The sequence below is a fragment of the Mobula hypostoma genome, assembly GCF_963921235.1.
Source record: "Mobula hypostoma chromosome 8 unlocalized genomic scaffold, sMobHyp1.1 SUPER_8_unloc_1, whole genome shotgun sequence".
In the NCBI taxonomy this organism is placed as follows: Eukaryota; Metazoa; Chordata; class Chondrichthyes; order Myliobatiformes; family Myliobatidae; genus Mobula; species Mobula hypostoma.
The window spans coordinates 955,505-980,472 of record NW_026948120.1 but is presented as its reverse complement, the minus strand read 5'-3'; the positions used below and the strand labels follow the sequence as shown (position 1 = coordinate 980,472).

At 55.3% G+C, this 24,968-nt stretch overlaps 1 protein-coding gene across 1 annotated transcript in view; it reads left to right on the top strand.

Annotated features, from left to right (window-relative positions):
- LOC134341148 (IgGFc-binding protein) overlaps positions 1 to 24,938 on the top strand; it is a 135,340-nt gene extending 110,402 nt beyond the window's left edge. The window contains exons 7-18 of the mRNA XM_063038932.1: positions 6,065 to 6,264; positions 8,244 to 8,379; positions 8,952 to 9,280; positions 12,299 to 12,860; positions 13,472 to 14,082; positions 17,643 to 18,210; positions 18,667 to 19,298; positions 21,213 to 21,747; positions 22,189 to 22,376; positions 23,170 to 23,547; positions 23,964 to 24,262; positions 24,801 to 24,938. Coding sequence (XP_062895002.1) covers positions 6,065 to 6,264; positions 8,244 to 8,379; positions 8,952 to 9,280; positions 12,299 to 12,860; positions 13,472 to 14,082; positions 17,643 to 18,210; positions 18,667 to 19,298; positions 21,213 to 21,747; positions 22,189 to 22,376; positions 23,170 to 23,547; positions 23,964 to 24,262; positions 24,801 to 24,834 — 4,472 coding nt within the window. The 3' untranslated portion in view covers positions 24,835 to 24,938. The remainder of the gene's footprint in view (positions 1 to 6,064; positions 6,265 to 8,243; positions 8,380 to 8,951; positions 9,281 to 12,298; positions 12,861 to 13,471; positions 14,083 to 17,642; positions 18,211 to 18,666; positions 19,299 to 21,212; positions 21,748 to 22,188; positions 22,377 to 23,169; positions 23,548 to 23,963; positions 24,263 to 24,800) is intronic.
- Positions 24,939 to 24,968: the final 30 nt, after the last annotated feature.

Here is a 24,968-nt window from a genome sequence, read left to right as displayed (position 1 = left end):
TGGCAGGCTTGCCTTCATCAGTCATCAGAAACTGGGACATGATGTTACAGCTGTACAGGACGTTGAAATCGGTTCATTATTGTCACATGTACTGAGGTCAGTGATACGTTTGTCTTGTACACGGTTCATACAGATCAGTTCATTACACATCGAGACAGTACAAAGTAAAATAATAATAATGCAGACTAAAGTGCAACAGCTACAGAGAAAGTGCAGCGCAGGCGGAGAATAAGGTGCAAGATCAGAACGAGGGAGAATGTGATGTCAATGGTCCAACTTGATCTAGAGGACCATTCAGTAGTCTTGTAACGAAGTGTCCCTGAGCCGGGTGGTACGTGCTTTCAGGCTTTTCAGGTCTGACTATGCTGGCTGCTTTACGGCGGCAGTGGGAAGTGCTGGCAGAGTCCGTGGAGGGGGAGCTGGTTTCCGCGGTGTGCTGAGCTCTGCAGTTCCTAGCCGCCACAGGCAGAGCAGCCAAAATGCATTTGGACAGAATGTCTTCTCTGGGGCATCTGCAGGAATTGGTGAGGGTCGACAGGAAACAGAGAGGGTTGGGAGGGGTTGATGAGAGTCGGATTGGGAAGAGGGAAACAAGGTGAAGAGACAGACCAGGAGTGGGCAGGGGCTGGTGGTAGGGAGAGGGGCACGGGAATAGAGGGACGGGGTTCAGAGGTGGGCAGTGGGATGACGAAGAAATCCAGGTACAGTGATTTTGGGACATTACATTACATTGGTGGGGCTGCAGATGAAATACTGAGTTCAGGTTTGATCATCCTGTTACAGGAAAAATGCCATTAAGCTGACAAGAGTATAGAAAAAGATAAGCAAGTATGTGGCAAGGACTTTCAGGACTGAGTTATAGGGAGAGGTTAACAGACTAAAGGGTGACCATTAGAGCTGTATAAAATCATGAGCAGTTAAAGACTGTGAATGCACTCACTTTTTCCCCAGGGTTGGGGAATCAAGGGCACATGCTTAAAGCGAGAGGGGAGAGACTTAGTAGGAACCTGAGGAGCAAGTTTTCTGATATGGAGGGTGGTGGGTATATGCAACGATCTGTCTGAGGTGGGTGCATTAACATGTACGTGGATATGAAAGGATTAGATGAAGATGTGCCGACGTGGGAAAATGGGACCAGTTTGGGTGGGAACCCTGGTCAGGATGGACAAGTTGGGCCAGAGGAGCTGTTTCCTCTTGCATGACTAAGAGGCTGGCTGGAGGTTGATGGTGGGTAGATAGGGCAGGGGGAAGTCAATGGGCTTGAGGGGGCGATGGTGGGCAGATTGGGAAGGAGGCTTAATGGTCATTGGAGGCGTTGGGAGCAGTGGACTGGGAGTGGAGGTTGGTGCAGATGGGGGAGTGAAGGCAGGATGGGCTGAGAAAGTGGAGAGGATGCCTTTGGAAGAGAAAGAAGTGAAGGGATTGACGGCTTAGGAGAAGTGGGGATTTTGGGATAATGCATTAAGGGGAGTGATAATGGGGAATTGTTGCATTGTGGTTGGGGTCGGGGAAGACAAGGAAGTGGGGCTGCAGAATTATGGGAATTGTCGGATTGGGCAGTGGATGTGAAAATGATCAGTGGGGGGGGGGGCGGCCGGGTTTGACGGGAATTGAATTACGTAGGGGGAGACGATGGGAACAGACGGACCAGGATTGGGCATTGGCTGAGAGGATGGTGGTTGGAAGTCGGGTAAGGGAATAGAGCAATGGGGGAGGGTCTTGGGGTTTAGAGGTGGGTGATGGGGATGGTCATAAAATCGCAGGACACACCAGCAGAGGTGAGGGGAATCCTCATGACATCTTCCTCCATAGTTATCTTCTCTGCTCCTCCCTCTCCCTCCCTCTCTGTATACTCCTAATTCCCTTGTGCAATTCCCCATTCCCCCTCAGTCCTCTTCACCATCCTCCCCTCCCCACCCTCCTCCTTCCCCATTCCCCCCTCCCTCACATCTCTCCCTTGCCCCCTCCCCTCTCCCTCACCCTTCCCCATCCCCCCGCCCCACCCCCATCCATCTCACCCCCTCCCCCATCACTCTCACCCCATTGCCCGTTCCCCTCATTACCATCCGACCCCGGAGGACCCCCCTCCTTCTGCCGTAAGTCTGGGGCGGGGCCCACCTCCCGAGGCGGGGCGGTGGGAGCGAGGCGTGGGGGATTGAGTGTGGCATGGATAAGGCGCGAGATTTGGGGACGGGGGTTCGAGGATTGGGCCGGGTGGAGCTGCAAGGAAAAGGCACAGCAGTGTTTTACTTTGTCAGGTCAGCTTGTCACTCTAAAAGTTTTGACCGATGTCCTGTGAGAGTGTCCTGACTGGTCTCATAGCATCACAGGCACATAACATTAGGTACTTAACATTTGCAAGTAAAACACGTTATGCAAAACAAAACGATAATTTTGCTTAGATATACAGTGTGGAACAGGAACAGGTGGTGAGCCTGGCTGCCCAGTAACCCAAAGATTTAACCTTAGCTTAATTGTGGGACAATTTACAATGACCGATTAACCTACTAAACAGTATGTCTTTGGACTGTGGGAGGAAACCGGAGCACCTGGAGGAAACCCACGGGCACACGGGAAGAACACACAAACTTTCTTGCAGAGGACGCCAACACCCCGAACTATAATAGCGTCACGTTTATCGCTACGTTTCCGTGACACCCGAAAATGTAAGGGCAGGGAGCATATTTACCCACATCAAAGTCAATATTAAAGTGCATTTATTATCAAAGTATGTATACAGAGTTTCATCTTCCCACGGGCAGCCACGAAATTAAAAAAATACTCCATGGAACCCGTTCAAGGGAACATCATGCTCCCAACGCGCAGAAAAGAGCAAAATGCGCAAACGGCTAAAAGTGAGTGAACAGCTCACCGAACATGAAACCGCGAACCAGGAGCGCAGGATTAGCCACTTCAGTTCCGCACAGCAGGCCGCAGGGTCATTCCTCATCAAAGCACCTCAGTCCACATTTAATCCACCTCAGTCCGCACTTTAATATCACACCCATCAAAAATATCATCAGGAAGAAGGTAGTGGAGCCTCAGGACGCACAAAAACAAGAAGAGTAACAGCCGATCAATCCTTGCAACTTGGAGCCCAAGCCTCCTGCACTTCCCTCTGACAGCAGCTAGCGAGAGGGGAGAGGAAGACTGGCTCGACATCCACCCGCACTCCGCTCTCGTCTTTGTCGACTTCAGCAGTGCTCGACGCCTAAATCGGAGAGGTGTGATCGAGTCGATCACGGGCTCGCGCCCCGCATCCAGGTTTCCGGCCGCCAGGCTGCGCGTTCCGCTCCAAACCTCACCAAACTCCCCCAGAGACAGCGGAGCGCCAGATCGCTCAGTCGGCCTAAACCAAGACACCACCAAGATCAGTGTAGGAATCTAACTTCGTTTTTAAAATTTAGAGATCAGCACAGTAAGAGACAGTTCTGTCCATTGAGCCTGTGCTGTCCAATTACATCCACGTGACCAATTATCCGACTAACCCGTACGTCTTTACAATGTGGGAGGAAACTACATCCAAACTGATGCAGGTGGAGAGAAATAAAAAGGGCCAGGTAGATGGTGGGAAACTTTTCTCCACAGTAGGTGTGTCTGAACCGAGAGGGTACAGGTTTCAGGTGAGAGTCAGGAGGTGCAGAGGGGCGCCTTTTCTTCCCCCTGGTGGTTGGGTGGCAGGAAGTTTGTTGGGACTCTGCGACACACTACCTGAGGGGGTCGGGGAGGCAGAGACTGATGAAGTATCTGGACGGGCACTTGAATGGCTGAGGTACAGAGAAGGGGACGGGGAATGAGAGTGGGATCGGTGGGGTGTTGACTGAAGTTTATTATAACATGCACCAGTACATCAAAACCTTACTTGCAGCAGCATCACAGGCTCGCATTATCAGAGACACAGCATTCACAAGAAAAACATAAATTATACAACAAATTATATACAACTTGCACAAGAAAGAACAGACTTGGAACAAACACTAGGACAATTGTAGTACGAAGTGGTCACTACAGTATATGAGACAGTGATTAGGGTTGTTCTAGTTGGTTCAGCAACCAAATGGTTGAAGGGAAGTAGCTGTTCCTGAACCCAGTGGTGTGGGACTTCAGGCTTCTAAACCTCCTGCCCGATGGCAGCTGAGAGAAGATGGCTTGGTCCGGATGCTGGGGATCTTTGATGATGGACATTGCCTTCTTGAGCCACCGCCTCCTGTAGATGCTACCGATGGTGGGGGTGGGGGGGGGATGTGTCCATGATGTATTGGGCTGAGCCCACCACTTTCTGCAGGACCTTGAGCTCCTGTGCATTCGAACTGCCGTACCAGACCATGATGTAAGTCAGGACAGAGGGTGACTTGAGTCAGAAGATGGTTAATCTGTGGAATTTGTTGCCACGAGCGGCTGTGCAGGCCAAGTCATTGGGTGTATTCAAGGCAGAGATAGATAGGTTCTTGATTAGCCAGGGCATCAAAGGGTATGGGGTGAAAGCAGGGGAGTGGGGATGACTGGAAGAATTGGATCAGCTCATGGCACAGCAGACTCGATGGGCTGAATGGCCTACTTCTGCTCCTATATCTTATGGTGTTATTGGACATCCGTCGGAGTCTGCATAGAACACAGGTAGAATAGTACACACATGAATAGTCCCTTCAGCCCACAATGTTGTGCAAACCTAATTAACTAATATTTAAGTAACTAATCTCTTTTGACTACACAACATTCATATCCCTGTTTCCTGCACATTCTGAAAAACTTTTATTGTATCTGCCTCCAGCACATTCCAGCACCCAACGCTGTGAACATCTCCTTCTCACCTTAAAATTCATGCTCTCTGTAATTAGACATTTCATCCCTGAGGAAAAAAGATACCGACTGTAACTCCATCTACAACTCTCATAATCTCAGGAACTTTTTGTCAGATTCCCCCCAGTCTGTGCCACTCCAGAGAAAACAACAGAAGTTTGCTGAGCCTCTCCTTGTAGCTCATCTCCTAAGTTACATAACTTAGGGTTTCATCACCTAAGTTACAGAGAAAGGTTGAACAAGTTGGGTCTTTATTCTTTGGAACGTAGAAGGTTGAGGGGGGACTTGATAGAGGTATTTAAAGTTATGAGGGGGATAGATAGAGTTGACGTGGATAGGCTTTTTCCATTGAGAGTGGGGGAGATTCAAACAAGAGGACATGAGTTGAGAGCTAAGGGGCAAAAGTTTAGGGGTAACATGAGGGGAAACTTCTTTACTCAGAGAGTGGTGGCTGTGTGGAACGAGCTTCCAGCAGAAGTGGTTGAGGCAGGTTCAATGTTGTCGTTTAAAGTTAAATTGGATAGATATATGGGCAGGAAAGGAATGGAGGGTTATGGGCTGAGTGCAGGCCGATGGACTAGGTGAGAGTAAGAGTTCGGCACGGACTGGAAGGGCTGAGATGGCCTGTTCCCGTGCCGTAATTGTTATATGGTTATATGGTTATATGTCTTCTAAACTTGGCAAGATCCCACTTCTTTACCCTCTCCAAAGCCTCCACACCCTTCCTGCAATGGGGTGACCGGAATTGAATCTGCAGCCCCTAACCTAATCAAGAACTTAACAATCTCTACTTCAGATGCACCCAATGACTTGGGCTCGACAGGTATCTGTGGCAAAGAATCCAGCAGATGCCCTGCTTGCCTCAGTTCAAAGGGACCTTCTTGGACTTAGGTGGGACATTGTGTCCAGTTCTGGGCACTGCACTCAGTGGAGGCTGCCAGGGCTTTGGAGAGTGTACAGACTGGATTCGTGGAAATGAATCCAAGGATGGAGGGTAGCTAGAAGGGGAGGGGGTGGCGTTCTTTGGGGGAGGAGAAAGGGCAGTAGGAAATCTGATGGAGGATTTCACAGTAATGAAGATTATTTCTTTGTGTGTCTCCCTTCCCCCCACTCTGCTTTCTCACCCTCTGTCCTACCCCTGGTCTGTTCCCTACCCCACTGGATTTCTTACCCTCCATCCTTTCCCTGTCCCCTCCGGTCTCTATCCCTCCCCCATCTCCCCTACCCTATGTTTGTCCCCTCTTTTACCATCCCTCCCCCACAGCTCTGACGTGCCCACCCCACAGTCACTATGAGCTGTGTGTTGATACCTGCCACTCCACGTGTGCCAGCCTCACCGAGCAGAGGGAGTGCCCATCCTCCTGCTCCGAGGGTTGTGAGTGCGACCCAGGCTTCCTCTTGAAAGGTGACCGCTGTGTGCCCAGTAAGGAGTGCGACTGCAGCAGCAACGGACACGACTACAAGGTGCGTCCTGTACTGGGCCATCCGTCTGGTGACTTCTCGCTACTGATTCTGACCCTCGTCCACTCCTGACACTGACCCGCGTCCACTCCTGACACTGACCCTTGTCCACTCCTGACACTGACCCGCGTCCACTCGTGACACTGACCAACATCCACTCCCGACTCTGACCCTGGTCCACTCCTGACACTGACCCACATCCACTCCTGACGCTGACCCGCGTCCACTACTGACACGGACCTTCGTCCACTCCTGACACTGACCCACGTCCACTCCTGACACGGACCCTCGTCCACTCTTGACACTGACCCACGTCCACTCCTGACACTGACCCTGGTCCACTCCTGACACGGACCCTCGTCCACTCCTGACACTGACCCACGTCCACCCCTGACACTGACCCGCATCCACTCCTGACGCTGACCCGCGTCCACTACTGACACGGACCTTCGTCCACTCCTGACACTGACCCACGTCCACTCCTGACACGGACCTTCGTCCACTCCTGACACTGACCCACATCCACTCCTGACACTGACCCTCATCCACTCCTGACACTGACCCTCATCCACTCCTGACACTGACCCTGGTCCACTCCTGACACTGACCCACATCCACTCCTGACGCTGACCCGCGTCCACTACTGACACGGACCTTCGTCCACTCCTGACACTGACCCACGTCCACTCCTGACACGGACCCTCGTCCACTCTTGACACTGACCCACGTCCACTCCTGACACTGACCCTGGTCCACTCCTGACACGGACCCTCGTCCACTCCTGACACTGACCCACGTCCACCCCTGACACTGACCCGCATCCACTCCTGACGCTGACCCGCGTCCACTACTGACACGGACCTTCGTCCACTCTTGACACTGACCCACGTCCACTCCTGACACTGACCCTGGTCCACTCCTGACGCTGACCCGCGTCCACTCCTGACGCTGACCCGCGTCCACTACTGACACGGACCTTCGTCCACTCCTGACACTGACCCTGGTCCACTCCTGACACGGACCCTCGTCCACTCCTGACACTGACCCGCGTCCACTCCTGACACTGACCCACGTCCACTCCTGACACGGACCCTCGTCCACTCCTGACACTGACCCGCGTCCACTCCTGACACTGACCCACATCCACTCCTGACACTGACCCACGTCCACTCCTGACACGGACCCTCGTCCACTCTTGACACTGACCCACGTCCACTCCTGACACTGACCCTGGTCCACTCCTGACACAGACCCTCGTCCACTCCTGACACTGACCCGCGTCCACTCCTGACACTGACCCGCGTCCACTCCTGACACTGACCCACATCCACTCCTGACTCTGACCCTGGTCCACTCCTGACACTGACCCGCGTCCACTCCTGACACTGATCCGTGATTCTCTTCCTGTTGGCACAGAACTAGCATTCATCTCTCTATGTGCTCTCATCACTCCCCTCTACCCCCATCGTCTCTCTCTCTCTCTCTACCCTCATCTTCTCTCTCTCTCTATCTATCCCTGTCTCTCTCTAACCCACCTTCTCTCTCTATCCCCACCGTCTCTTGCTCTATTCTTATTGTCCCTACAGCCACTATCTCTCTCTCTCTCCCCATTGTCTCTGTTTCCAACCACAGCATCTCCCTCTCTCTCTCTTGCTTTATCCTCACCATCTCCCTCTCTCTATCCTCATCATCTCCCCTACCCTCACCGTCTCTCTATCCCCTCTGTCTCTCTCTGTATTGTCACCATCTCTGTCTCTATTCTCTCTCTCCCTCTCACACCCGCCCTCTCCCTCTCTCTGATCGCCTCCCTCCCCTCTCTCATTTGCTCTCCTCTCCCCTTTCCTCTCTCTTTCTCGCCTTCACTCACCCCCACCTACCCATCGGATGCACAAGCACAGCCCCCACCACAGAGGGTAGCCCACAAGCACTGCCCTCCCACCACTGGAGCACTGGCAGTGACCTGCTGTCTTGCTGTCCTGCAGCTGGGGGAGACGGTGGTCCAGGACAACTGTACCCAGCGATGTTCCTGCAGCCACTTTGGGCTCACGTGCGAGGCGATGTCGTGTGCGACAGAAGAACACTGCGTGGAAAAGAACGGGGTATTGGGTTGCTACAAGGGTGGGTCCATGTTTCTGCATTACCTCACCCCTGCCCATCTCCCCTTCCCACTCCCACACTGTGCTGGGACATTATACAGAGCTCCTCTGGCGGGGGTGGGGGGGGAGGCAGTAAAAGAGGTGAACTTGCTGGAGTGCCTGAGTGGAAGGGGACAGTGGGGAGGGCTTGCTACCAGGGGTTTGGTGCAGAAGGACGACTGCCACAGTTTGAATGATGAGGAATCTCCACAGTGCAGGAGGGTCACCAGAGAGGGAGCTTCCTGTATTGGAGTGAGGGGTAGGGACACTTGTCACAGTTAGCACCTGAAACCAGGGTACAATCCTAACTCTGTGTGTGTGTGTGTGTGTGTGTGTGTGTGTGTGTGTGTGTGTGTTTGTGTGTGTGTGTGTGTGTGTGTGTGTGTGTGTGTGTTTGTGAGGGTTAGCTTCTTGGGGCAGTTGATCGAACAGAGGGGCATTGGTGTCAGTGAGAGCTGAGTGTGGACCCGGGTGTGCGCGTGGATCACCCCAAGGGAGAGATGGGCCGACTGGCAGACACTCTTGACCTCACCTCATGATATTCTTGGCCTGCAGATTCTTGCAAAGAGGCCCGTTGCCGGGAAAAGGAGGACTGCGAGGAGGTGGATGGCAAAGCCCAGTGCATGGCCCAGTTCACCAGCCATTGCTGGGTGTGGGGTGACCCCCACTACCATACTTTTGATGGCTTCAATTTCGACTTCCATGGGACCTGTACCTACGTGGTGGCAAAGACATGTGGATCAGTCGCCAGTCTGCCGCCCTTCAGGGTGACAGCCAAGAATGATTTGCGGGACAAAACCGCTGTGTCCTTCATCAAGCTGGTTCATGTGGATGTTTATGACTACAGAATCTCCATCCACAAGTCAGAGAAAGGACTCGTCAGGGTGAGGAGATATGTCCCACGTGTTGTGGAGTCCAACTCGACCAAACACAACAAGGTCCATCCTAGTCCAACCTGACCAAACCCAATCCAACCCAGTCCAACTCAACCAAACTCAGCCCAACCTGGTGTAATCTAACTCCATCCGACCAGTTAATCTTGACCAAACCCAATAACCTAACCCAATCTGGTCCAACTCAACCAAACTCAAACCGATCGAGACCAGTCTAACTCAGCCCAACCCAACATGATCCAATTCACCCCAACTCAACTTCATCCGAGTCCATCTGAACGAAACTCAACCCAATCAGATCCAACTCAGTCCAAAGTAGTGCAGTCCATGACATATCTGACCTAGTAAGTGTGTGATAGGATGGCATGGATGGACCCTCACTGTTTTTCTGACCCCTTTTTCCCCGTACAAAATATGTTTATTACAATTCAGTGTTATATTTACAAAACAGTGACTAACACAATTAGTTCACTACAAATAGACAATACACATTAAACCAAAATGTTTCCATCTCTATCAACGATGGCAGTTACTCCCCACAGAGCCCAACGGTCCCGGAACACCTCTAAGGTCACCGTGGAATGCACGCGTTCCTTCTCAATATTTACCCGGGCACGAACGTACCCCCTAAACATTGCCAGGCAGTCTGCCCAGGGAGATCCTCCCGCCGCCCATTTCCAAGACCCTCGGATGGCAGTTTTCGCCAGCTCCAGGAGCAAGTTGACAAGGATATCCTTGTCCCTCCATGCTCCCCTCCTTACTGGATGACATTTTCCAACCCTGGGAGTGTGTGATGGGACGGTGTGGAGGGAGCTTCACGCTGTGTTTGACCCCATAGAGTGGGATGGGATGGGGTGACGGGGCTTAACTCTGAGTCTGACCCTGTAGAGTGGGATAGGATGGGGTGGAGGGAGCTTCACTCTGAGTCTGACCCCATAGAGTGGGATAGGACAGTGTGGAGGGAGCTTCACTCTGAGTCTGACCCTGTAGACTGGGATAGGACGGTGTGGAGGGAGCTTCACTCTGAGTCTGACCCTGTAGACTGGGATGGGACGGTGTGGAGGGAGCTTCACTCTGAGTCTGACCCTGTAGACTGGGATAGGACGGTGTGGAGGGAGCTTCACTCTGAGTCTGACCCTGTAGACTGGGATAGGACGGTGTGGAGGGAGCTTCACTCTGAGTCTGACCCTGTAGACTGGGATAGGACGGTGTGGAGGGAGCTTCACTCTGAGTCTGACCCTGTAGAATGGGATAGGACGGTATGGAGGGAGCTTCACTCTGAGTCTGACCCTGTAGAGTGGGATAGGACAGTGTGGAGGGAGCTTCACTCTGAGTCTGACCCTGTGGAGTGGGATAGGACAGTGTGGAGGGAGCTTCACTCTGAGTCTGACCCTGTAGAGTGGGATAGGACAGTGTGGAGGGAGCTTCACTCTGAGTCTGACCCCATAGAGTGGCATAGGACAGTGTGGAGGGAGCTTCACTCTGAGTCTGACCCTGTAGAGTGGGATAGGACGGTGTGGAGGGAGCTTCACTCTGAGTCTGACCCTGTAGAGTGGGATAGGACAGTGTGGAGGGAGCTTCACTCTGAGTCTGACCCCATAGAGTGGGATGGGATGGGGTGACGGGGCTTCACTCTAAGTCTGACCCCGTAGACTGGGATAGGACGGTGTGGAGGGAGCTTCACTCTGAGTCTGACCCTGTAGAGTGGGATAGGACAGTGTGGAGGGAGCTTCACTCTGAGTCTGACCCCATAGAGTGGGATAGGACAGTGTGGAGGGAGCTTCACTCTGAGTCTGACCCTGTAGAATAGGATAGGACAGTGTGGAGGGAGCTTCACTCTGAGTCTGACCATGTGGAGTGGGATAGGACGGGGTGATGGGACTTCACTCTGAGTCTGACCCTGTAGAGTGGGATAGGACGGGGTGATGGGGCTTCACTCTGAGTCTGACCCTGTAGACTGGGATAGGACGGGGTGATGGGGCTTCACTCTGAGTCTGACCCTGTAGACTGGGATAGGACGGTGTGGAGGGAGCTTCACTCTGAGTCTGACCCTGTAGAATGGGATAGGACGGTGTGGAGGGAGCTTCACTCTGAGTCTGACCCTGTAGAGTGGGATAGGACAGTGTGGAGGGAGCTTCACTCTGAGTCTGACCCTGTGGAGTGGGATAGGACAGTGTGGAGGGAGCTTCACTCTGAGTCTGACCCTGTAGACTGGGATAGGACGGTGTGGAGGGAGCTTCACTCTGAGTCTGACCCTGTAGACTGGGATAGGACGGTGTGGAGGGAGCTTCACTCTGAGTCTGACCCTGTAGAGTGGGATGGGACGGTGTGGAGGGAGCTTCACTCTGAGTCTGACCCTGTAGAGTGGGATAGGACAGTGTGGAGGGAGCTTCACTCTGAGTCTGACCCCATAGAGTGGGATAGGACAGTGTGGAGGGAGCTTCACTCTGAGTCTGACCCTGTAGACTGGGATAGGACAGTGTGGAGAGAGCTTCACTCTGAGTCTGACCCTGTAGAGTGGGATGGGACAGGGTGATGGGGCTTCACGCTGATCTGACTCCGTAGAGTGGGATGGGACGGTGTGGAGGGAGCTTCACTCTGAGTCTGACCCTGTAGAGTGGGATAGGACGGTGTGGAGGGAGCTTCACTCTGAGTCTGACCCTGTAGACTGGGATAGGATGGTGTGGAGGGAGCTTCACTCTGAGTCTGACCCTGTAGAGTGGGATAGGACAGTGTGGAGGGAGCTTCACTCTGAGTCTGACCCTGTAGAGTGGGATGGGACAGGGTGATGGGGCTTCACGCTGAGTCTGACCCCGTAGAGTGGGATGGGACGGTGTGGAGGGAGCTTCACTCTGAGTCTGACCCTGTAGAGTGGGATAGGACAGTGTGGAGGGAGCTTCACTCTGAGTCTGACCCTGTAGAGTGGGATGGGACAGGGTGATGGGGCTTCACTCTATTTCGGATAGGATGGATGAGTAACCACTGTCTCTATTTCCCCGGTCCATGCAGGTGAACGGCATCCAGACCCAGCTGCCCGTGACTCTGGAGGATGGGAAACTGGAGCTGTACCAACATGGGGTCTTTGCTGTGGTGGCCACTGACTTCGGCCTGCAGGTAGCATATAAGTGGAATTGGTACCTGACAGTCACCCTGTCCAGCAGTTACTTCCAGAGTGTCTGTGGTCTCTGTGGCAACTTCAATGGGGATCCGGACGATGACAAGCTCTTCCCCAACACAACGCTGGCCCCATCTGTGCTGGAGTGGGCGCAGAGCTGGAAAGTAGAGGACCGCAACCCGTTCTGCTGGGATCATTGCAGGGGTAGCTGCCTCACCTGCTCGGACACCGACAAGGCCCACTACGCTGGCCCGGATTTCTGCGGGATGCTGGAGGACGTCTTTGGGAAGTGCCACCCGGAGGTGGATCACAGGCCCTTTGTAGACAGTTGCATCCATGACGTCTGCCTGTACAAGGGGAAAAGAAGGCTGCTGTGCCAGGCATTGGAGGCATATGCCACCAAATGCCAGCAGAAAGGAATCACGGTGACAAAATGGCGGAAAAGAACTTCCTGTCGTAAGTAGGGGGTTAGGAGAGGTTGGCCCCCGTGTGTGTGTGTGTGAGTGTGTGTGTGTGTGTGTGTGTGTGTGCGCGCGCGTGCACTCATTACCCTGTGAAGAGAATCAGTTAGGGGAGTCGGGGAGTAACAAGAGGGTTGAGGGGAAGAGAGTGAATGGGGGGGGTCATCTGGATAGGATAAAAGGAGAAGCATGGGGGAGGGGGAGAGTAAAAGGAGGGGGGAACGAGTGGTGGAGTGAACGGAGGTGAGAAGGGAGGGTAGAGGGAGAGAGAGGAGACTGAAGAAATGGTTGAAAGGCAGAGGGAAGCAAGAGACCAGCAGAGAAGTGAAAGGAGAGGGAGTGGGAGAGGGGAGGGTTCGAAAGAGGAGGGAGGGGAGAGGGTAGACAGGAGAGGGAGTGGGGAGTGTAAAACAAATTGGGGTAGAGAGGTTGTACAATTGAGGGATCCATGCCTTTTCCACCTGTTTTTTTTCTCTCTCCCCCCTCTCCTTCTCGCTCCCCCTTTCTCTCCCCCTCCTCTCCTCACCCCTCTCTCTTCCCCCTCCCCTCACCAACCCTCCCCCACTCTCCACCCTCCCTGCCTCACTCTCCCCCACCACCCCACAGCACTGGAGTGCCCACCACACAGCCACTACGAGGAGTGTGGCCGAGCCTGCCCGCCGAGCTGCAAGGACCCAGAGGGGACATCCCCCTGCCTGCTGCCCTGCATTGAGACCTGCACCTGTGACGAGGGGAGAGTGCTGGTGGAGGGGGCGTGCCAGCCTGTGGAGGAAGCTTGCGGCTGTGTGCACGGCGGCCTGCGCTACAGGCCCGGTCAGGTCTTCTGGCCCGAGGCGGGCTGTGGCAAACGCTGTGAGTGCCCGCTGAGGCTGCAAGAGGCAAACTGCACAGACTGGCAGGGCTGTGGGCCTGGAGAGACCTGCGGCAGACAGGGCTGCCTCCCTGCTGGCCGTGCCACCTGCTCGGCCCGTGGGGACCCCCACTACCACACCTTTGACGGTGCCCGGTTTGACTTCATGGGCACCTGCGACTACCAGCTGTCAGGGCTGTGTGAGGATAGAGAGGGGCGGACCAAGAGGGAGGGGCTGGTACCCTTCCAGGTGCAAGTCCGTAACCAGCAACGGGGCAACCCAGCCGTCTCCTACACCCACGAGGCCACCCTGCGGCTCAAAGGCATCTCGCTGACCCTCAGCGCCGACTTCCCCTGGAGGGTGCTGGTGAGTGTGGGGAGTGAAGATTTGAGGTGGGATGGGTAACGGGTGGGGTTGGGAGAAGCGTGGTGGAGAGTGGAAGGGCATGAGGAAGATCAGAGTCACAAATGTTTCCCAAAAAACATCACCGCCCCCGCCCCTGTTCCCTGTCCCAAAGACACAACTGCCACCCTCCACTACACGTTCCTATGCAACCCATGCTCCCCATCCCTGTTCGCGATCTCCCCTTCTCCCTGTCCCATAACACCCCCGTTCCCCCCCCACCTACTCCCTGTCTGGATCGTTCTGATGGCGTTCCCTGTTTCTGGCTGGCTGAGTTCCGCTCCGAATTCCCACACCAGGCTGCCCGTCACAGAGACCCGCCAGGCGGGCACCGGTTCTGCAGTCCGACCTCCCCCTGCTGACCCAGATTGCTGTCTAAACTGGTCCCGCTTGCCTGAGTTCGGCCCATATCCCTCCAAACCTTTGCCTGTCCATCCTGAGAGCTTTCTAACCAGCCCTCCCCCCACCGCCGGGTGAGGCTGAAGATAAACTGAGAAAGAGCACCTCATTCCACCCCCTCCCCACCCACCAGGTAGCTGACAACCCAATGGCGTGAACAGAGAACCCTCCAACTTCAGGTAAACCTGCTCTCCCTCAGCCTTCCGATCACGTCTGCCCTTCCCACCTCCCTCACCGTTCCATCCTTCCCTCCCCTCCGAGCAGATTCCTCTATCTGAAGCTCTTTGCTGTCTCCTAGTCCCCATTCTTCTCTTCAGTCTCTGCCTGTCCCCCTTTCCTCACCCAGATCCACCTGACAACTCTTCCCCCTCACTGCCCATCTCCCCTCTATCCTCTCAACCCGAAATGTTGACTGTCTAACTCCCTCCATGGATGCTGCCTTACCTACTGCGTTCCTCAAAAAGCTTACCCTCTCCCCGTGTACCCACACACTCCCCTCAATCCCCGAACCCTAACTGCCTCTGTGCCAGCACCCTCCTCCTCTTCGTAGGCCCAATGGGTTGTGCTGTGGGACATCACATCCTGCTGTGGGAAGGGGTGAGGAGGGAGTGCTGTGGCAGCGGGGGAACGCTGTGAGAGGGGGCGGTTCGGAGGGAGTGCTGAGGGAGGGGCGGTTTGGAGGGAGTGCTGTGGCAGCGGGGGAAGGCTGTGAGAGGGGGCGGTTCAGAGGGAGTGCTGCGGGAGGTGTGGTTCGGAGGAACACTGTGAGAGGGGCAGCTCAGAGGGAATGCTGTGGGAGGGGCAGTTCGGAGGGAATGCTGTGGGGGGGCAGTGAGGAGCGAATGCTGTGAGAGGGGCAGTGAGGAGGTAATGCTGTGGGAGGGGCAGTTCGGAGGGAATGCTGTGGGGGGGCAGTGAGGAGGGAATGCTGTGGGAGGGGCAGTTCAGAGGGAATGCTGTGGGAGGGGCGGTGAGGAGGGAATGCTGTGGGAGGGGCAGCTCGGAGGGAATGCTGTGGGAGGGGCAGTGAGGAGGAACGCTGTGAGAGGGGCAGCTCGGAGGGAATGCTGTGGGAGGGGCAGTTCGGAGGGAATGCTGTGGGAGGGGCGGTGAGGAGGGAATGCTGTGGGAGGGGCAGTTCGGAGGGAATGCTGTGGGAGGGGCAGCTCAGAGGGAATGCTGTGGGGGGGCAGCTCGGAGGGAATGCTGTGGGAGGGGCAGTTCAGAGGAAATGCTGTGGGAGGGGCGGTGAGGAGGGAATGCTGTGGGAGGGGCGGCTCGGAGGGAATGCTGTGGGGGGGCAGTGAGGAGGAACGCTGTGAGAGGGGCAGCTCGGAGGGAATGCTGTGGGAGGGGCAGTTCGGAGGGAATGCTGTGGGAGGGGCGGTGAGGAGGGAATGCTGTGGGAGGGGCAGTTCGGAGGGAATGCTGTGGGAGGGGCAGCTCAGAGGGAATGCTGTGGGGGGGGCAGCTCGGAGGGAATGCTGTGGGAGGGGCAGTTCGGAGGGAATGCTGTGGGAGGGACAGCTCAGAGGGAATGCTGTGAGAGGGGCAGTGAGGAGGGAATGCTGTGGGGGGGGCAGTGAGGAGGGAATGCTGTGAGAGGGGCAGCTCGGAGGGAATGCTGTGGGAGGGGTGGTTCGGAGGGAATGCTGTGGGAGGTGGTGAGGAGGGAATGCTGTGGGAGGGGGCAGTTCGGAGGGAATGCTGTGGGAGGGGTGGTTCGGAGGGAATGCTGTGGGAGGGGTGGTGAGGAGGGAATGCTGTGAGAGGGGCAGCTCGGAGGGAATGCTGTGGGAGGGGCAGCTCGGAGGGAATGCTGTGAGAGTGGTGGTTCGGAGGGAATGCTGTGAGAGGGGGCAGTTCGGAGGGAATGCTGTGAGAGGGGGCGGTGAGGAGGAACGCTGTGAGAGGGGGCGGTGAGGAGGGAGTGCTGAGGGAGGGGCGGTTCAGAGGGAATGCTGTGGGAGGGGCGGTGAGGAGGGAATGGTGTGGGAGGGATGGTTCGGAGGGAATGCTGTGGGAGGGGCGGTGAGGAGGAGTGCTGTGGGAGGGGCGGTTCGGAGGGAATGATGTGAGAGTGGCGGTTCGGAGGGAATGTTGTGGGAGTGCTGTGGGAGGGGCGGTTCAGAGGGAATGGTGTGGGAGGGATGGTTCGGAGGGAATGCTGTGGGAGGGGTGGTTCGGAGGGAATGGTGTGGGAGGGATGGTTCGGAGGGAATGCTGTGGGAGGGGTGGTTCGGAGGGAATGCTATGGGAGGGGCGGTTCGGAGGGAATGCTGTGGGAGGGGCGGTGAGGAGGGAGTGCTGTGGGAGGGGTGGTTCGGAGGGAATGCTGTGGGGGGGTGGTTCGGAGGGAATGATGTGAGAGTGGCGGTTCGGCGGGAATGTTGTGGGAGTGGCGGTTTGGAGGGAGTGCTGTGGGAGGGACGGTGAGGAGGGAGTGCTGTGGGAGGGGCGGTTCGGAGGGAATGTTGTGGGAGTGGCGGTTCGGAGGGAATGTTGTGGGAGGGACGGTGAGGAGGGAGTGCTGTGGGAGGGGCGGTTCGGAGGGAATGTTGTGGGAGTGGCGGTTTGGAGGGAATGCTGTGGGAGGGGCGGTTCGGAGGGAATGTTGTGGGAGTGGCGGTTTGGAGGGAGTGCTGTGGGAGGGGCGGTTCGGAGGGAATGCTGTGGGAGGGGCGGTTCGGAGGGAATGTTGTGGGAGTGGCGGTTTGGAGGGAGTGCTGTGGGAGTGGCGGTTCGGAGGGAGTGCTGTGGGAGGGGCGGTTCGGAGGGAATGATGTGAGAGTGGCGGTTCGGAGGGAATGTTGTGGAAGGGGCGGTTCGGAGGGAATGGTGTGGGAGGGATGGTTCGGAGGGAATGTTGTGGAAGGGGCGGTTCGGAGGGAATGTTGTGGAAGGGGCGGTTCGGAGGGAATGGTGTGGGAGGGATGGTTCGGAGGGAATGTTGTGGAAGGGGCGGTTCGGAGGGAATGGTGTGGGAGGGATGGTTCGGAGGGAATGGTGTGGGAGGGGCGGTTCGGAGGGAATGCTATGGGAGGGGCGGTGGGCAGTGAGGAAGGAGGGAGCACTGTGGAGAGATATCCCTGTCTGAAGCCTTCGCTCCTCTCTTCCCCTCACAGGTGGACGGCGAACAGCATTGGCTCCCGGCCCAGGTGAACGAGGTTGGGGTGTGGGTGCAGCGGAGAGGCCGTGCAGCGGAGCTGCAGACGGACTTCGGCCTGATACTGACCTTTAACTGGGACAGCTGGCTGACGCTCAGCCTGCCCAGCACCTACAGCGGCGCCGTATGCGGTCTGTGCGGCAACTACGACGGCCAGGCGGAAGGGGATCTGATTCTGCCAGACGGCAGGAAGACGAATGATGTCGAGGCCTTCGGCAATGCCTGGAAGGTGAATCGCACGCTGGACTGCGTCTCGGGCTGCACGGGGAGCTGCCCGCGCTGCAGCCGTGCCGCACAGCAGGCTTACGCAGTCCCAGAGCTCTGCGGCCGTCTCGTCAGCAAGGGGGGGCCGTTCCGTGACTGCCACGCCAAGGTGGATCCCGAGCCCTACTACGAGGACTGCCTGTTTGACTTGTGCCAGTACGGCGGCCGCCAGGACATCCTGTGCCAGGTGCTGGGGATCTACACCGCTGCCTGCCAGATGGAAGGGGCCAAGGTCCACCCCTGGAGGAGCCACGGCTTCTGTGGTGAATGTTTGCCGTCATCGGTGTGGGGGGTAGGGAGGGAGCCATGAAGGGTTGTGGGGGTTGGAGGGGGTTGTGGCAACAGGGAGGGGTTGGTAGAGCCCGGCTGGCGTTCACAGTGATGGAGAGGGGTGGAGCAGGTCACAGAGACAAGGAGAGGAGGTGTGTAGGGGCCGTAGGGGGATAACAGAAATGGGGAGCAGTGTAGGGGTCAGAGTGGGCCACAGAGACAGGGAGGGGTCACAGAGAATGGGAGGGGTTTAGGGTCTGGAAGTGGTCACATTTCAGGGAATCGTGTGAGGACCTATGCCCACACTAACTGCATCTCCCTCTCTTTTCAATCCCTGCATCTAACTGCATCTCCCTCTGCTTTTCAATCCCTCTCCCTCTCATCTGCTTTGTCCCTCCCCTCTCTCCCCACCCCTCCTATCCATCCTCCTGTCCCATCTCCCTTCACAGAGCTCTCCTGCCCTGCAAACTCCAACTATGACCTGTGCGGTCCCCCCTGCCCGCTGTCTTGCGCCAGCCTGTGGGGCTGGGACACGGACATTGGCGGCGATGAAGACAAGGCTGTGTGCGGGGGTCACTGCCTGGAGGGCTGCCAGTGTGAGGAGGGGTACCTGCAGGACACAGGGGGTAAGTGCGTGCAAGAGTCCGAATGCGGCTGTTTCCACAGTGGTTCCTACCTGCACAAGAATGAGGTGTTCTACGAGGGGCCGCACTGCCGATTTGTACACAAGTGCCTAGGTGGGAACCGGATGGACTACATGCCTGAGTTCTGCGAGACTGGTGAGCAGTGCCAACTTCGCTGGGGCAGGTGGGGTTGTTTCCCGGAGACATTTTCCCGCTGCTTCGCCTCGGGTGACTCACACTACCTGGCGTTGGACGGCAGACGCTTTGACTTCCAGGGCTCCTGCACCTACCTGCTGAGCGGAGTGAAGGGTGAGAAGCGCGGCAGTGATTACTTCAGTGTCGAGGTGGAGAACAGGCCTTGGGGCAACCGCAGTGGGGTCTCCATCACCCGCCAGGTCATGGTTTTTGTCGCCGGACACCATTTCGTCTTGGAGTCCAGAGACCGTGGGAAAGTAAAGGTGAGTGCTAAGGCCAGCCCTTTGTCCTCCCTCCTTCCTCTTCCCTCCCTACACCCTGCTCTGTCTCTGTGAATCCCTCCAGCCCCTACACATAACTTCTGTTCCCATAACCCTCAATTTTTCCTCCTTTCAGCTGCAGTGTAAGTATAGTGAATGATCTGCCCACCTCCCTGGGGAGTAGACAGATCCAGGTGAGACTGCGACAGTCGCATGGACAACCATTCTGTTTGACTCCAGGGGAAGGACCAGGAGAAATTTCTTTTCTTAATCCTCATACAATGAGGTCTCTCTATTCATTACTCCTCATCAGTCAGATTGTGTGTCTGACCATTGTACACTGAGGTCCTCCTGTTCAATTCTCCCTGCCATTCATGATGTGTGTCTTATTTTTGTACACCGAGTTCCTTCTGTCCCATCTTTCCTTCTGTGTCCTGCCCTTGTACACCAAAGTCCCTCTGTCTCTCCCTAATCCCCACCTTTCAGTGTGTGTCCTGCCCTTATACACCGAGGTCCCTCTATCCCTCCCTTCTCCCCATCTTTCAGTGTGAGCCCTACCCTTGTACACTGAGTTCCCTCTGTCCCTCAATGGTTCTATTGGGGCGGGAGGAGGCAGTTAGTTTGTATTGTCCTTGGGGTTTAGAAGAAACTCAAACACGAGATCCCAAGGGTGAGGGCAATGGTTTGATGTTGAGTCTGCCCTCAGTCAGTGGGAAAGATTCAGGATCACTTAAATCCGAACTGTGTAGAAAGTTTTCCCGTGGGAGTAGGGGTGGTTGGAAGTTTTGAATCCCAGGAATTATCAGCTGCTGAGGATGGTGGGAACAAGGTTGATGGACCTGGAGGGGGACTGATAGTTGGGTGATGGAGAGAATGACAGCCCTCTCTATGGAATGTAACAAGGTATCATATAGTACAGGCCCTTCAGCCCACAATGTTGTGCTGACCTTTTAACCTGCTCCAACATAAATCTGACCCTTCACTCCCACCTTGCCCTTCATTTTTCAATCGTCCATGTGACCGTATGACATCGGAGCAGAATGAGATCATTTGGCCCATCGAGTTTCCAGAATGGCTAATTGTTTCACACCTCTCAACCCTATTCTCCAGCCTTCTCCTTTGTAACCTTTGATTCCCTTACTAATCAAGAACCTATCAACCTCCACTACAAATATACCCAAAGGTTTGGCCTCCACAGCCACCTGTGCCAATGAATTCCACAGCTTACCCATTCTCTGGCTAAAGAAATTCTTCCCTATCTCTGATCTAAACCGATGTCCCTCTATCCTTAGGCTGTACCTTCTGGTCCTAGACTTCCCCATATTTGCCTAAGAGACTTTTAAATGTCCCTAATTTATCTGTTTCTACCACCGCCCCTGGCAGGACGTTCCACATAGGTGCCACTCTCTGTGTACCTCTGATATCTCCCCTTTCCTCCAATCTGCTTAAAAGGATGTCCTCCGGTATTATCTATTTCTGCCCTGGGGAAAAATCTCTGGCTGTCCACTCTATCTATGTCTCTTATCATCTTATGCACTTCTATCAAGTCACCTTTCATCCTCCTTTGCTCCAAAGAGAAAAGCTCTCGCTTGCTCAACCTACCTCCATATGTTCTCTGATCCACAAAGCGTCCTGGTAAATCTCTCCTGAACTCTCCCTAAAATTTCCACATCCTTCCTATAATGAGGCAACCAGAACTGAACAGAATACTCCAAGTGTGGTCTAGCTAGGGTTTTTTAGAGCTGCAACATTACCTCTCATCTCATGAAGACTATGTACCTTCTTAACCATCCTTTCAATTTGCACAGCAGCTTGGGAGGATCTGTTAGTCAGGAACACATTGAGATGCTCAGCAATAAGCTGGACCTGCGGTCATTCTGCCCTTCTCACCCATTCTATCCCTTTCCTTGCCTGCAGGTGGATGAAGAGTGGTTCCACTTGCCATTGCAGCTGTCCAGTGCAGGGAAGAAGGAAGAGGTGTGGGTGGAGCTCGAGGGTCACAGGACGGTGCTTCGAGCCTCCCACGGCCTGGAAGTCTCCTACGATGGGCTGTACCAAGTTGAGATTTGGGTGCCTAGCACCTACTGGCGTCGGTTGGGCGGTCTGTGCGGAGACTACAAAGGCAGTGTGACGCAGTTTGGAGAGGAGTGGCCGGATAAAGGTGCAGCGGGGTGCACCCATGGCTGTGGACCCTCCTGCTTCAGCTGTGCAGCCGACCAGAGGCAGCGGTTTGCTGGGAAAGCCTACTGTGGCCAGATTGGAGACCCGGCAGGGCCCTTCTCTGCCTGCCTGTCAAAGGTGGATCACAAGCCCTTCTTGCAGGAATGCGTCTTCTACCTGTGCGCAGCCCAGGGACAGCAGGATGTGCTGTGTCACGCAATGCGTGCCTACGCTGTGGCCTGTCAGCTGAAGGGCATCTCCATCCAGAACTGGAGGACCAAAGACTTCTGCTGTGAGTGCCCAGGCCCAATTGCTCAGCCGCTAACCGTCCCATCGTTGACCATCCGTGAACATCTTGTGTCTCCTCCACTGAACGTCCCATTCCATTTGCCCCTCCCTTGAATGTCCCTGCCCGCCCTTGAACACCTTCGCTCACCCAGCCGTACCATCCAGTCCCCTGCTTCCCAGCCGGCACTGATCATCCCATGCAATGATCCCTCAGTTCCTCACACTCACTCCGATCAATTCTCCAACCATCCGATTATGTTCCCACTTACTGATTCCAATAATTATACCCTCATTAGCCCCTTTCCCTCCTCGCCACCTCCCTCCTGCCCTCCACTCACTCCCCCCTCCCTGCCAGTAACCATCCCAGTGAATGACTAACCACCGGACCCTGGTGTGACAGCCCTACACTGTGTCAGCGACCCTGTTCAACCTTGTCTCCCACCAGCTCCGTCCTGTCCTGCCAACAGCCACTACCAGCTGTGTGCTGATACCTGTGGGACCAGCTGTGCCCCGACCCCCTGTGACCACCGCTGTTCCGAGGGCTGCCAGTGTGACACAGGGTTTGCCCTGAGTGGTGCCGACTGTGTCCCCATCGGATCCTGCGGCTGTATCTATAATGACAGATACCTCAAGGTAACGGAATTCTTAGACCACATGGAGTGAGTAGTTTCCTGTGGGGTAGTGTGGAGGGAACTTCTGTCTGTGTTTAATCCCGGGGGTGTGTGATGGGACAGTGTGGAGGGAAGTTCTCTCTGTGTCTGACTCCAGGGGTGTGTGATGGGACAGTGTGGAGGGAGCTTCACTCTGTGTCTGACTCCAGGAGTGTGTGATGGGACGGTGTGGAGGGAGCTTCACTCTGTGTCTGCCCCCGGGAATGTGTGATGGGATGGTGTGGAGGGAGCTTCACTCTGTGTCTGCCCCCGGGAATGTGTGATGGGATGGTGTGGAGGGAGCTTCACTCCGTGTCTGACCCCAGGAGTGTGTGATGGGACGGTGTGGAGGGAACTTCACTCTGTGTCTGATCCCTGGAGTGTGTGATGGGACGGTGTGGAGGGAGCTTCACTCCGTGTCTGACCCCAGGAGTGTGTGATGGGACAGTGTGGAGGGAGCTTCACTCTGTGTCTGATCCCTGGGAGTGTGTGATGGGACAGTGTGGAGGGAGCTTCACACTGTGTCTGATCCCGGGAGTGTGTGATGGGATGGTGTGGAGGGAGCTTCACTCCGTGTCTGACCCCAGGAGAATGTGTTGGGACTTTGCAGAAGGAAATTCTATGGAGATATCAAACACTGGGATGATATTCCCTGGAATGACCTGGAGCTGATGGACAATGGGTCCTCATTCTGGAAGCTGATTGAGAGGAAATTAGTGTAAATTGGGGAGTTACTGTTGTGGGGTGTGTGACGGCCCCACTCTTCTCATCTACAGGTGAACGAGACCATCCACACGGCGGACTGCACGGAGATCTGTACCTGCATCAGCACGGGCACTGTGAGCTGTCAGGATGCCCAGTGCCTCCCGCCCTCTGCCTGCGAACTGCGTCACGGACAAAGGGCGTGCTACCGGAACGGAGTCTGCTCCATCAAGGAAAACCGGACCCTGACTGGGTTCAAGGACCAGGTGGTACAAGTGGAAATGGTGGGCACCTACATCCTGGCCGCTGTGTCCAACACCTCGTTTGACCCTTGGTTCCAGCTGCTGGTGGACTTCAAAGCCTATGGCAACGGCAAGGAACCATGGCTGTTTGCTGTCTGTGCTTACTTCAAGGGTGCCTTTGTTGTGGTGACTAATGGCGAGAGCATCTGGGTAAGGCTAAATGGTTGGGGTGGTGAATGGATTTTGGTTGGACAGTGAATGGGTAGGTGGTTAGACCATTAAATCTTGACTGTGAATGGAGGGTTGGGCTACAAATAACAATCAGTGATTGGACTGATTGGATGGGAAAATTAATAGATGGTCAGTAATTGGATGAACCATTAATGGATGGTAAATGTTTGGATGGAATCATCAGCGGGTGGTCAGTGATTAGATGAATGGACATACAGTAGAAGTCAGCGATTGGATGGCAACATTGAATGATAAATAATTGGATAGGCAATTTGCGGATGGCCAGTGATTGGAATGTCAATGATTGGATGGGACAATTTGTGAACAGCTTGGTGACAAGGGAGGCGTTGGGAGAGAAGTCCGCTGTCTTCTAATGTCTCCTTCTCCCACACTAGGTGAATGGAAGCCAGCTGAGGAAAGATCAGCTACCACTGAAAGTCACCCCCCAGCTCAGCATCCGGATGGACAAGGGCAGCCTTGTCCTGGACCTGGCTGACGTTGTCCAGCTGCAGTTCAGAGGCTCTGGGGAGCTGCTCTTGATGGTGGACAGGAGTTTGAGGGGGCAGCTGCAGGGCGCCTGTGGGCCGCTGCAGGAGGGGGGAGGTGATCTCCAGCTACTGCTGCCCGATGGGCAGCTGACAGACAGTGTCCAGAAATACCTCAGCGGCTGGCGGGCAGCTGAGTTCTCCGGCTGGTGAGTTGGGGTGCCGGAGGGAGGGGAGGATGACTGGGTGAGGGTGCTACGGGTCCTGGTGGAGGCTGAGTTCTTAAGGTGGTTAGTCTGAGCTGTGGCGGGTCACTCTTCCTAAGAAGGTCACTGTCTCTATCCCCCGCCAACATCCACTGATCTCAGTCCACAACTGCTGGATCTAGCATCCACTCCTTGCCCAGTTGGAAACACAGAGGGAGCAAAGTTGTCCAGCTCAGATACAGACCCTTCAGCCCATTGAGCCCATGCTAGTCAACAGCCATTCATTGACACCAATCCCAATTCTTAACCCACCTTCCATGTTCACAGGGTGGGCGGGGGTGCTAGTTACAGCAGACGATTAACCCGCTCATTCTCCATGCCTGCTCTTTGGGATGTGGGGGAAACCTATGAAAATATACAAACTCCACACAGACACAGACACAGGTGGAGGTGGGGATCGGTCCGGGTTCTCTGAGATCTGGGAGGCAGCGACTAAACCTGTCCTCTTCTTCACTGACCCCCATCTGTATTTTGCTTCCAGTGCAACTTCAGCGAAACCTGCTCTTCTCTACTGATGGGACGTTCTGCCTTGGACACCAGACATCCTCACACGACACTCTTGAGTGACCCCCTTCCCGCCATTGCCAAGTCTCTTGTAGTCCCTCCCATGAAATGACAGACGAGAAGAGGGGGCAAATTCAATCTGCAC